Below are 13,692 nucleotides of genomic sequence, written 5' to 3' on the forward strand. Positions count from 1 at the left end.
AAGAAAATAAACAATTTAATTCGTTAAATTTATGTATAATTTAAATTTTAGAAGAATATCTTTTATTATTTTTTTACTAAAAATTTTTATAAAAAGTTATTTAATATCCTTACATAAATTTTGAAGTAATTTTCTTTTTTTTTTATAATTGTGAATATAAAGATTTTGATATTAATCAAACTACTCTATCTAATACTAGCTTTTAATATTAATTTAGAACAAAATTTCTATTAATCTATCTTAATCAATTAAAAAGAAAAGCAATAAGAACTTTCACTTAAATCCATATTTTTTTTATGCTTTACTTGAAAAAATTTGTAAGAAAATTATTTTAGTAAATCTGTTACCAATGAAATAATTTGATTAATTATAACGAAAAATGATAAATAACCTTTCAATTTCTTACTTATAAATATGTTTAAAATTAAAAATATACTTTAATTACCATTATTGATTATTTTATTGATTGATTTTTTTGTTAAAAGTTTATAAATTCTTTATTAATATTTTTTTAAAAAAATTATTGTTATCAAAGAGGAGCTATTATGAAAGGCAATATAGTTATTTAAATTAATAAAATTCATCATTTTTTTTATTATTTGAAAAATTAAGAAAGAAATAACTCTAATAAGAAATATTTATACATTTTAATTTTATTTTATGAAATAGTTTATTTAAATGATGAAAAATTAATTACTTTTTGAGATATTAAAATTTAATAATTCAATTAATTATTTAAAAAATAATTTAATTAAACATATTTTATATTTTAATTTAAAATATCTGCTTTGCTTACTTACTTACACCTTTTTATGCGTCATTATAAATAAACAAGAGATATAAATGCTTAATTATTATTATAGAAAGCACATCTAAAATATTTAATGTTGCAACAGAGTAATTCAAAGAAGGAATCTTACAAATTATATTATAATAAAACAAAATGAAAAGGAAGGAATTAATAATAACAAGTTTAAAAGATATGCTTACTTCCTTATTTGAAGTAAATTAATTTGCTAGTTTGCTAACAAAAATTGATTTGAAAATATTAAAGTATTGTTATAAATAAGGTTTCTTTAATTCAGAAAAAATCTAACAAATCAAATAAATAAATCAATCATCAGAATATTCATAATACTAAAAACGTAATAATAATTAAGAAATTTCACAATAATTATTTCAATAGATATTTGATTGATTGATAATAATAAAATGATAAAAGCTTCTTCTTTTTCTCTCAATTCAGGTCTTTTTTAAGACTTAATTACAAAATTTGTTGTTCCTAAGTAACATTAGAAAGAAAAATTATATTTTTTAAGTGGAGATCCTACTTACTATGGGCATGTTGATCTTAAGATGTCAAATTAGGGCTATGAAATTATTAAGTAGGCAATTATGAATCCTAATAATCATTCCTTACCTAGTCAATCTGAAGGTACTTTTGAAGCTAGATGTGCAGTTGCTAAGCATTTTTAAGGACCTAACATGCAATTATCTGCAAGTAACGTGATCTTAACTCATGGAGCTAACATGGGTTTGCTAAATGTTCTTTACTCTATCACCAATCCTGGTGAAAATATTCTAGTTCCAGAGCCTGGTTATCCATTTTATCATTTGACTGCTCCTGTAAATAAATTTTAATAATTAAAAAACTATATATCAAGTATTTACTATGCAAATATTTTAAAATAATTAGTCAATGGGAGTAGAGATAAGACCTTACAAGCTGATATCAGAAAAAAGCTTTGAAATAGATTTAGAATATTTGCAAACATTAGTAGATGGAAAAACACGTTTCTTATGGATTGTAAATCCATCTAATCCTTGTGGGTCCATTTTTTCAAGAGATCATATGGAAAAAATATTTGAATTTTGTCAAAAAAATAAGATTTTTATCATTAGTGATGAAGTTTATTGGAATGAGTCTTTCCTTAATTACGAATTCATTTCTTTTGGGCATATGGCCACAGAGTAAGTTCCTGTAATTGTGTTAGGAGGAGTAGAAAAAACATTCTTAGTTCCTGGCTGGAGTATTTCTTGGATGATCTTCTTTGATAAGGCAGATAGGTTGAGATTAATAAGAAATGCTGCTGTGCCATTAACAGACTACTTTGAAGGTCCTTGCTCATTCATGCAAAGTGCATTACCCAAACTTTTGGACACACTAACTCCCAATTATACTAAAAATTTTATGGGACTGTTTGAAGATAATTATAATTATTTATACAAAGAATTTGCTAACATACCAGGGTTGACACCAATAAAAGCATAAGGAACTTTTTACATAGCAGTAATCATAAATCTAGAATAATTCAAAGGCTTTTAAAAAGACCTAGACTTTCTTCAAGCTTTACTTACAGAAGAGAATGTTTGGATTCTTAATTTAAGTGCTTTTAATGGAAACATTCATGGATTTAGAATGATGACATGTGCCACTTAAGAAATATATGAAAAGCTACTTCCTAGAATTAGAGATTTCTGTGATCGTCATCAAAAAGAAGTAAGCTCCTGAAATAGTTTAAATAGCAATCTATTAATAAATTGCTTAAAAATAACTTTATGAAAATTTTTTATAAAATATATATTTTTGTTCGAAATCATTTTAATTTAATATTTGATATTAGATTTTATTAATAAAAAGTTTTAAATATTATTTTCTTAATAAATTTTACTAATAACTTCATATTTTTTAAATATTAAAACATGTTTTAAATTAAAGTTTGAATTTAAAAAATTTTTAATAATATTAATTTTATTTATTTTTATTAAAATTAATTTAATCTAAGTAAAATATAAAGTTGAAAACATTTTTTATAGAAAATTTAATTTTAATCATTTAAGTTTTTTGGTTGTATTAGTAAAAAAGAATTTTCAAAAGATAAAATTGATAAACTTATTTGTGCAAAAATTAATATTTTCTTATAAATTTTTAATATTTATTAATTTATTATCAGATAAATTATGAAATTCTTTGTTTTTTTCAAACAGCATTTTAGTATATTTTCCCTTACATTCTAACAGAGAAACAATTTTTTTTTATTGCTTTTTGATTTTGCATGATTAAATCTGTTCTAAATTTTAATGGAAGTAAATTAAGGTGATTGCTTTTGCATAAACATTTTCCATCATTTTTTCCTTTGCAATTATAAACGTGGTAAACTTAGTTGTTTACTTATTAACAGGGTATTGCTTTAAAGTCATGTTTAAATACTGTTTAAGAGGTTTTTGGTCTTTAAATTTAAACTTACACAAAGTTTGTTTATGCCTGCTAGTTTTGTACTTATTTTTTTTTTTCAATTAATTCCTCTATTTTTTAATTTAATTCTTATTTAAAGGGCTGTTATGAGTTTTGTTTTTCTAACACAAACGTTCTACCAGAAGAAAGTTGTCTAAAATGATTTAAAATGGGAGATTAAGAAAGGTCATCGAAATTTATTGTTTTTAATTATCCGCTGATAGAGTTTTTATGTTTTCTACTAACTATTTTATCATTAGAAGATTATACAACAGATGATAACGGACGAGCTGTATTGCTTTTAGTCAATGATTAATCTAATTATGTATTGGCTTTTTTATGTGAGGTTTTGTTCTTAGAACTTCCAATCTAAGATGATAAAGGTCTAATTAATTCAGATGTATCTTAATGAAATATATTAGTTTAGAATACTAATGGTCTAATAGAGTATGAATATTTGTTTGATCTTAATTTTGATGAAGGAGATTGTTATGTTTAAGCTAATAACTATAAACTTCTATTTGTTTCTAAAGGAGTTTAGTTTTTTTTCTGGTCAGGAGGATTGTCTTAAGCAGGGATCTCTTTTGATTAATTATAGAATGCTTGAAAACTTTCTTCTTGGTTTTTGAATAATCTTTAGCTTGCTTACTAATTGGATGGTGTATATTAAAATTCCTCATACTCGTTGATTTTTTTTTCATCATTTATATGAAACGCCTTTTATTAGATTTACTATTAAAGCAAAGGCTGCATAAAGAAACTATTTCTTTTTGCATTATTTCCTTTAACTACTTAATTAATAATTTTTTCTTATATCAAGCGATCAACATCTTAGTCCTCTAAATTTGTTGAGACATTTTTAGGCAATGGAAATTCATCTATGTAGAGAAATGGATTTTTCATAACTGATTTTGCCTTAGCTTTATCTTAAATAATTTTATTATCCATGTTTAGAAAATCTCTACATTTATCAGTCAATATTGAGTTTCTAGTCTTCTCTTGATAAATAATTATATTATTGCTGTTATTTACTTTTTTTTAATTTTGAATCTTAAGATTTTATGAAACAACTATCTTTGAAGGAGTTTTGCTGTTTTCGTCTGATAAATATGAATCATTTTTCGATGCTTTTGAGTCATTATTGCATATTGATATCTTACGACTTACATCTTGTTAATCTAAATTTTAATCGTAACTCTGATCTATTTCTTATTATTATTGAAAATTATTCAAAGCAGATTACTAACTTTACGTCATACTATAATTTAAAATATTGCCCTAAGATTTAACTGCAAAGCAGTTATTATTAACTTTGCTTTCTTAACCAGGGAAATTTATTTATTTAGAATTGTGATTCCTCGTTGATTAAGAGTGCTTTAAGTTCTATATTCCTAAAAAGTTAAATCCATCTAATTCAGAATTTATGTTGTTATTTTTTTAAATTGACTTAATACTCTGCTTTTGTTCAGAAACTTATTCAGAATTTGAACTACTACTTCTGCTTGTCTAAATCTCAGAAGAACTTATTTGAATTCTATTTTCTTCAGCCATTTTTTGGACATTAAAATTAATCAGCTAATTTACTGTGTTTTCTTGATTAAAACTAGTTTATTACTACTTTTTAATGTCATCTAATGTACAATCCTTTAGTTTTTCATTGATCCTCAACAAAATTTTCTTTTTAGGTTTTTATTTGTTACCTCCTTATTTGAAAAATATTGAGTTTTTTTATTGAGATCTTTGCAAATTTTGCAACAAATTTGGCACAGGATAATTAAATTATTTAGAGGAAGAGCTATCATCCATGTTTTATAGGAACTGAGAAAAATTAGCAAATTAAGCGTCTTAATTACTTTCTGATTGTTTAGGAGAATTTTTATATAAAAAGGCAGAGTTATCATGACTTTTAATATGACTGCTATTCAAGCTGTTTTAGCGAAACAATTAGCTATTATTCAGAGTTTAATTCTATTTAGGAGAATTTAGTTTAAACAGCGAATCTCTTCCAGGTGTGTAATTTCCTTACCTTTAAGATCTCGGAGTTCCTATTTTACTGATATTATTCTAGTTAACATCAGCTTCTTGTGATTCAAAGCTTTAATCGTTTGATCGAATAGTGTTTTAATCTGGGATTACAAAATTTTCTTGTTGCTATTTCTTAGACAAAGTAGTCTTTTCAACACAAAATTAGCTATTAATGCTAAACTAATTTATATCATTAGAATCTATGACTTCTTCTATCTTTTTACTGATTTTCAAAATATTCCTTTTATAGTTCTTAAGCACAACAGACTCTTCATCTTCCTAGAACTTTTCTTATAACTGTTTTAGCTTAGATTATCTAAAATCAAATTTGTCCTTAGCTCTGCTCTGCATAAGACGAACACTATTTTAGTCATAACTCATCTTTTTGAGTAAGTCCTTTTTATTAATAGCCATAATCACAGCATCTTTCGAAACACAAGTTACTGTTACCTCTCTCTAAATTCCTACAAAAAACTCTTCTTCACCTAGAGACTAAAACTTTCCAATTAGTCCAATCTAAGTTATTTTATTTAAAAATAAATTAAAATCCTAAAATGATAAATAAAATTTTACATCTAAAATCTTAACTTTACTCATTTTTTCATTGTTATTCAGCTTATTGATTTTCGCTTCATCTAGATTGTATTCAAATTTTTTAGAAACCTATTATTTTTAAAAAATATTTTTGTTAATTAAATTATTAAATTTAAATTTCTTTTAATTTAAAAAATAAATGATTAAAATTTATCAAATATTAACTTTGTAAAACATTTGTTTTGTATTTATTTTTCTATTTTATTATTTATTTTTTATAATTCTAATAAATTTTTGAACAGGTAAGTATTCTTTCACATATTATGACAAGTTGCTAAATTATTATTAATTCTTTAATTTTTCAAATAACCGTTTTACTTTAATTTTACCTCAATATTTTAGCTATTTTAGTATAAAAATTTTGAGAAAATCTTTAATTTTATGCTTGGTAGATTTAACTTATAATATTATTTAGATTATTACTTTAAAAATATTGATGAGAAATTAATTAATTCTATATTACTACAACTAATACTAAAAACAACAAATAAAAAAAAAAAGAAAAAATTTATTTATTTACTTTGAATTCACCTTCCCTTATGATGTATAATTTATCAGATTCATCCCCTTCTCTGTATATTACATCACCTCTTTGATAGCTATTTACTGAGAACAGGAGATATAAATTTTTCAAAAGATTTAAGGAAAAATCTTTAAAGAGATAAATCTTAGTTAGTTAATTAATTTCATTTCTTAATTTTTCAGTTTCTTAATCCTCTATTTATTAATTGTAAAAGTGATTATCAATAAAATCTTTAAAATTAATTTTATAAAATTTACTTAAAATTTTAATGAAAGAAATCTTTTCAAATACAATAAAATCGCAATCTTCCATACAAACAATTGTAGCTCCTCTTGGTTTCGAATCAATAATTGCAAGCTCTCCAAAAGTTTCTCCGGATTTAAGAACTTTAATTTCGAGCTATTCTTCTTTTTCATTTTTTACCTTTTTATTTTTATCTGCTTTTTCTTAAGGATTCTATTACAACTACCTTTTTACAGAAACAAGGACTTTAACTTATCCTCTTAATATTAAGTAGAATTTATCACCTTAATCACCTTTTGTATTTAATTTTAAATGAAACGAATTAAAATTTTAATATAAAATAATTTTATAAATAGTAAAATCTTGAAATAATTTGAAAATTATTTATAAAATTAAAATAATTTTTGTACAATATATAAAAATTATATTCATTCATTCTCCTTCTTAAATGCTAATATATGAGCTAGCTATGAAAATATTTTTAGATTTTGAAGAATATTACTCACCTTATTTAAAGACTATATCTCCTCTGCTACATTTTTGATAACCAAAATGCTCTGAATACTCTTGAAGCATTGAGTGATGATTCTGACCAAAGTGATTTTTAAAAAATTGCACTTCTTCAGTCAATCTATATTTATTGCATATTTAAAATATAATATAAATTTTGTGTGCTTTTTAAAATAAGAGCAACCTTATTAAAATTTCAATATCTGATTTGGCTCTTTTTGTTGGAATTTTATTCAGTACTGCTATTCCTGCCTTTATAAAACATTATTTTAGTTATATAATTATTTGAATTTTGTTATTTGAATTAGCAATATTTCAAAAGTAGAATTATTAATTACTTCTATAAGCTTCTCTCCATTTAATCTTTAAATCTGATCTTCAGTTAAATTATCACATAATTATTTACTTTGATCAAGAGAATTGCTATTTTACAAGTTTTCTACATTAGAATTCTGTATAGCGCTGTTATTCAAACTCATTGTATCCTTCTTATCTTCCAAAATAGTATTATAAATTAAAGAGAATAAAGATCTAATTAGCTTATAAAAAATCAACACTGCTTAGCTTATTATATAAAAATTGATTTAATCTAAATTTTAATTTTTTTATAAGCCAATCAAATTAAGCACTGTTAATAATAGACAAGATTTAATCTAAACAGTAATAATTATTATATTTAAACATTCTAAATAAATTGACTTTATAATTTTTATCTGCCTAAGCCATTCATTTAAGAAATATGATCAATCACACTTCATTTTTTGTAATGTAAAAATAAATCACTAGCAAAATTTACATGTTACATAAAATCTTTTTTTGTTTGAATAGAAGTTAATTTAAATAACTTACTAAAATTGGATTGAAACCAAGCTTAAATTTTAGTTTTAATAAGATTACTCAGTTTAATTATGTATAATTTTATTTAATATTCTAAATGCAGTTATAAAAATTACTAACTATTTTTTTTTGTTTTTAATTTTAAATAAATTCATTTTAATTTTATTTATTTAAGCAAGTAATTGATTTTCTTAGAACATTCTTATAAAAAATAATAAATTGATACTCTAATTATTAAAAAAAAATGTTTAATTAAAACAATCCTTTTTAATTAAAATCCTTTTTCTCCTTGAAAATATATATTTTTAATTTACCTTTTAAACAAAAAAATAATTAATATTTAAATAAATGATATTAAAAATACTATTTCTAATAAAAAAAATTTTTTTGTTTTGAATTAAAAAATTACATTATTTAAATATATATACAATACATTAGTTAACACATCTCTTATCAGATAAAATTATTTTTTTGGGCATTATAATCTAACCAAATTCTTAACCTGAACAAAAATATAGTATTAATTTAAAAAGCATTGAAGTTTTTTATTTAATGGATTTTTAATTAGTTATAAAATATACTAAAAGTAACTTTTTTTAAATGAAAAATTTTGATATGCTTTGCAAAAATACAAAACTAATTATTTTTGATAAAAAATATTGATAATTTAAAAAGTTTTTATGAAGAAAATTATATTTTAATAAATATATGAATTATTGTCTAATTTTATTTATTTGCTTTCCAATAATTTTTAACTTCCTAATAGGTGTAATAGTGACTTCTCAAGATATTAGCTAAATCATTATTAAAAATTAGGAAACAACTAGGTTTTATGTTCATAAATATATAAGATATCAATCCAATTAAAAGATTAATTTATATTATTTTTATTTAGGAAATTAACTTATATATATTTTTATTTTATTTTAAATGCTATTTAATATCTAATTATAGATTTAAATTGATAAAATAAATTAATTACTATTTAATTTTTGGCTTCAATTAATTATTTTAAATTAAAATTAAAAAAAAATATATTAAAGAAAAGTATTTGATTTTAATTATCTAATAAGTGTTATTATGATGAAACTATTTAAATTAATTATCTGATTTATTTATTTATTTTTTTTTTAGAATTATACAATTTTTATTTATTTAATGCTTTGGATAATATCAAATCATAAATAAGTAAGTTATCATATTTAAATCCTTTGATTGAATGTTTTTTAATTTATAAATGATAACAAACCCAAACTCGTATTTTAAAAATGAATGAATTAAATTAAAATTTTAAAAAGTTATTAAATTTGCAAAAATTAATTAAATAAGTTGTAATTTTAAAGCAGAAAGAAAACTCAAAGCAAGCATTTTCAAACAAGCAGAAAAAAAATTAAAAATATTAGTAACATATAGCATTTAAATAAAATGACTGAGAATAACGGTGAAAAAAGATTATCAAAAGAATTCTTAAAGAAACTTTTGAAGAGTGATTTCCGCTTTTACTACTCCACTCCTTATTTGAACGATTAATTGTATTTGCACTATAAGGGTTTTCCAAAAATTGAAAATTTAGAAGAGTTCACTGGATTGAAGGTTATTTATTTGGAAGGTAATGGATTCACTAAGATAGAAGGCCTTGATACTCTAGTCAACTTACGTAGTTTGTATTTATAGGAAAATTTGATTAAGAAAATTGAAAACCTTGATCACTGTACTTAAATAGCTAATCTTAATTTATCAGATAACTGCATTAAAAAGATTGAAAATCTTGGCTGCTTGAAAAATTTAGGAACTTTACAAATAAAGCGTAACTCTTTAGGTCAGGATGGAGATAGTGTAGACGCTCTTAAGGGCTTACTTGAAGTACCCACAATTAGTGTATTAGATGTTAGTGATAATCGTTTGACAGACGAAGCAATAGTTGACGAAATCTTAGTTAAAATGCCTAATTTAAGTGTTTTATATCTTTAAAATAATGAAGTTTGCAAAAAAATATCAAATTATCGTAAAACTCTCATTGTGAAGCTTCCTAATTTAAAGTATCTTGATGACCGTCCAGTTTTCCCAGAAGAACGTCGTTTTGCAGAAGCATTTGCAAAAGGAGGTTTGGAACTTGAACGTGAAGAACGTAAGAAATATAAGCAAGAGTAGGAAGAAGAGCATTTGAGAAATCACAGAGCTTTTGGAGAAATGATTGAGCGTTATAGATAAGAAGCTAGAGAAGAAAGAGAACGCAATGCTTAAGCTTAGCAAGATGATAATTCTAACTCATAGGAAGAAAGAAATGTTGACAATCCTCCAGATTTAGAAGATGTTTCAGAGGAAGAAAGAAAATCTTTAAACACCTCAACAACTCAACAAAATTCAGAAAGTCTTCCAACATATAACACAGCAACTGACTAATCTAGTATTGCAAGTAAAAGGAGAGATTCTTAAAGCAGCAATGCATCAGTTTAGCATGACATTCGTGATAAAATTCTTCCATCTGAAAGTGAAGAATAAATGAACGATTCTAGATCTGAAAGTAACTATTAGCCTTCTTCTAACCAATCGTTAGAAATTCCCCTTTAAAAAATGTAAATTTCTGAATAAAGAAATCAAGAACAACAAAAATAAAATGCTGAACCTGAAACTAATTATCTTGATGAGCTTGAGTGAAACTTTGAATATAATATTATATTTTCTCTCCTCTAAAAAGGAAAATATTAAAACTAATTCAAAAACTAAATGTCAAGAAAGAATAAATAATAAAACCAAACTTTGTTATATACTTTTAAATAAATAATTGTAATTTTTTCGTTATATGTCTGTCACTAATATTTTCTACTCTCCATTAATATAGTTTATAAATTTTTCATAAATAATTGTATTAAAAACTAAAATATATCAATAAATAATTTAATTGATTATTCTCAATATTCCTAAAAACAGTATCAAACAAAAGTATTGATATCAATTTTCATAAATCTTATTTTCTGTGTTCTGAATATAGAAAATTTCAAAGAAATTTTTCAGAATATATCAGACATTATTTATCTCGTAAAAAAAGTTATAAAAAAAAATATTTTTTTTAAGTAAATTTGAATTAATTAATTAAATAATTAAATGCAATAAACAAATTGTTAGAATTTAAAACAATCTTGTTGTATCAAATCCTAGTTGCAAATTAATTATAAAAACTATTTTTTATTATTTATTAATTTTTTACAAATCTATAAGCATCTAGTTAAATTTTGCTTTATGAAATAAAAAAATAAAATAATTTGCTTGATTTTTGAATAAATAATTAAATAAAAGTTTACATTTTGAATTAAATTTTAATAATTTTGATAAATAAAATTTTAAATCAATTTAAAAAATTCAATAATTCTTTCTTTAGAAAAAATTTATTTTTATAATTTTTTAAAATAAATATTTTTATAAAAATAATATTTAAAAATAATTTTTTGATTGATAAATTGACGATTTAGATAACTTTTATTAATTTTATAATAACTAAATTTTTAATCAAGCTTTTATATTCATTTGGAAAACACGAAGAAGACCATCACCACCAGAGAAAGCAAACATTTCTCCCTCATTACCAAAATCAACAGTGTTTACTTCTCTTGATAATTCTGTTATACAACAAAATGCCTTATTTTAATTTTCTCTATCAAACAGTTTAACTTCGTTTGTATTTGAACCTCCTGCTAATATCAAAGTGCCATCAGCTTTAGAGAATTAACCAGAATAAAGGAAGACTGGATCAAAAGTTGTTTTAAGAGTTCCATCCCAATCTATATCGCTAACTAGTTTATAATTACGTCTATCCCAAATTTATAATTGATTTGAGTTAGTCCAAGAACTTGTCAATATATACTAGCCATATAAATCAATACCATCACCGCAAATTAAAGGACCATAAATACCTAAGCATTCATAAAAAAACATGATTTTTCATTAATTGAATTATTCTATTTACCATTCTTTTTTGGTTTATTTTCTCTTAAATCCCAAATAATTACTCTGTAATCCCAACCACCAGTATAAATTACATTAGGATCTTCTTTATCATATTTAACACAATAAACACGAGAGCTGTGTCCAGGAGGGAAAGTTTATTCACCACCTAACTTAACGTCAAGTTTTCTTGTCTCTTCATCGTATACTTTAATCTAAATTCATAGATTAATTATCTTTATAAATTAAAATTGATATTTATTTACTATTGGCTCACTTCCACAAACTGAGAATTTAGTTGTATCTAAGTTATAATCAAGGCAAAAAAGCTAGGGATCGAAAGAGTCATGCTTAATAGTTGAGAGCAATTTTCCTTTTATTTATTAATTATGTATTTTTAGAAAATTAAGATTAAATGATATTAATTATTTTGTGGTATTAAATATTAATAATCCTCTAAAAATTGTTATATTTTGATGAAGAAACTTTTTTGTTAATTTTTAAAGCGTATTCTTAAATACTTACCAGAAGCTAAATGGAAGTGCTATATTTCACCTTCTGAATTTAAAGTGACAAAAACATTCTTAGTTTTAAAAGAATGACCAGGAGGTCTCCATCTAACATAACTGAAAGGAATGTTAGGACGAGATGAAGAAAATGTTGTGGTTAAAGCGCCATTTCTTGTGTTATATACTCTAATTGTTCCATTTTCACAGGCTATAATTTAAAAAACATAAGAATTCAAATAATAGTAAAAAGAGCAGGCTTTATTATGCTTAAATAAGCTTGTTAAATCTAAAATATATTCAAAAGAATTACCGCATGCTATATATTTGTCTTCATAATTGAATTTCACAGAAAAAATCTTCGTATTTGGTTCTCCTATTATTTGAAATTCAAAAATTAGTAAAGCGTCCATCCAATATTTACATTTAAAGATGAAATAAAATCTTTAACATGATCTTTACCTGCTGTAAATTTAGGACTTATTTGAATTTCAGATCCTGGAACATGCTCAATTCTTTTAATAAACATGTTTGATCATTTTTAGAATATAATTAATTATGCAATTATCAAATCATCAATTTACCTTTAACCCCTGTTTATTGGCTAATCGTTTTTATTATTTCCCTAATTTCCTGGTTTTTAATGGGTATCATCAGGATGACGCCCACTTCTAGGTGTTTCAGATACTTAAGAATCCATTTAGCTAAATTATTTATTACCTATAAATATTAAATTTTTACTAAAGTTTCAGTTTCTTTTGTTGATAATAATAAATAAATGATAATAATCAATAAAAAATTAATTATGTTTTAGAAAATAAATCAATTATTAATTAATTAATACATTCATTTTATTAATGAAATTTATCTAAACAAAAATTTACTTGCTTATTTTTGCATTTGTGCTACATTAATTCTATTTTAAACAATTTTATTTATATAAAATTAAATGATGAATGGAAATTTGAGATTATTATTATATAATATAATATATTATATTATATTAAATTAAATTAAATAATATAAAATAATTAACTATTGTCTTTAAAAGATTTTAATAAAAAATAAATTTAATTTAACATCATAAAAAATATTTAAATTAAAATTTTTTTTTTATTTATAATTAAATGTTTTGAGGATTTAACTTTAAGAATATATGGTATAATTTTTATTAATTCTCACAAAATCCTTCCAAACTCGAAGAGGCTTTAATGAAAATATAATCTTTAAATTATAAAATTTATTTTGCCTTCATTAGTTAAATATTGAGATGGGTC

At 22.6% G+C, this 13,692-nt stretch overlaps 4 protein-coding genes across 4 annotated transcripts; 2 read left to right on the forward strand and 2 right to left on the reverse strand. All coding sequences in view use genetic code 6, as the record gives it.

Annotated features, from left to right (window-relative positions):
• Window positions 1-1,212: 1,212 nt before the first annotated feature.
• TTHERM_00554320 (tyrosine/nicotianamine aminotransferase) lies at window positions 1,213-2,512 on the forward strand (the record flags this gene model as incomplete). The annotated part of the gene is made up of 2 exons (XM_001009222.3): window positions 1,213-1,626; window positions 1,697-2,512. The coding sequence occupies 2 exons, from the start codon at window positions 1,213-1,215 to the stop codon at window positions 2,510-2,512; spliced, it is 1,230 nt and encodes a 409-aa protein (XP_001009222.1).
• Window positions 2,513-2,980: 468 nt separating this feature from the next.
• Window positions 2,981-7,708, reverse strand: TTHERM_00554330 (cyclic nucleotide-binding domain protein; the record flags this gene model as incomplete). The annotated part of the gene is made up of 7 exons (XM_001009223.2): window positions 7,469-7,708; window positions 7,315-7,382; window positions 7,127-7,251; window positions 6,635-6,913; window positions 6,375-6,571; window positions 5,834-5,923; window positions 2,981-5,776 (listed from the first exon to the last, which is right to left on the reverse strand). The coding sequence occupies exons 1-7, from the start codon at window positions 7,607-7,609 to the stop codon at window positions 2,981-2,983; spliced, it is 3,696 nt and encodes a 1,231-aa protein (XP_001009223.2). The 5' UTR covers window positions 7,610-7,708.
• A 1,684-nt stretch (window positions 7,709-9,392) lies between these two features.
• On the forward strand, window positions 9,393-10,625 carry TTHERM_00554340 (dynein assembly factor 1, axonemal protein, putative; the record flags this gene model as incomplete). The annotated part of the gene is made up of 1 exon (XM_001009224.1): window positions 9,393-10,625. The coding sequence occupies one exon, from the start codon at window positions 9,393-9,395 to the stop codon at window positions 10,623-10,625; it is 1,233 nt and encodes a 410-aa protein (XP_001009224.1).
• Window positions 10,626-11,474: 849 nt separating this feature from the next.
• Window positions 11,475-13,115, reverse strand: TTHERM_00554350 (WD40 domain protein; the record flags this gene model as incomplete). The annotated part of the gene is made up of 7 exons (XM_001009225.3): window positions 11,475-11,878; window positions 11,932-12,124; window positions 12,176-12,282; window positions 12,435-12,626; window positions 12,729-12,791; window positions 12,878-12,930; window positions 13,000-13,115. The coding sequence occupies 7 exons, from the start codon at window positions 13,113-13,115 to the stop codon at window positions 11,475-11,477; spliced, it is 1,128 nt and encodes a 375-aa protein (XP_001009225.2).
• Between the last annotated feature and the right edge of the window lie 577 nt (window positions 13,116-13,692).

This window comes from Tetrahymena thermophila (assembly GCF_000189635.1).
Source record: "Tetrahymena thermophila SB210 genomic scaffold scf_8254786, whole genome shotgun sequence".
In the NCBI taxonomy this organism is placed as follows: domain Eukaryota; phylum Ciliophora; class Oligohymenophorea; order Hymenostomatida; family Tetrahymenidae; genus Tetrahymena; species Tetrahymena thermophila.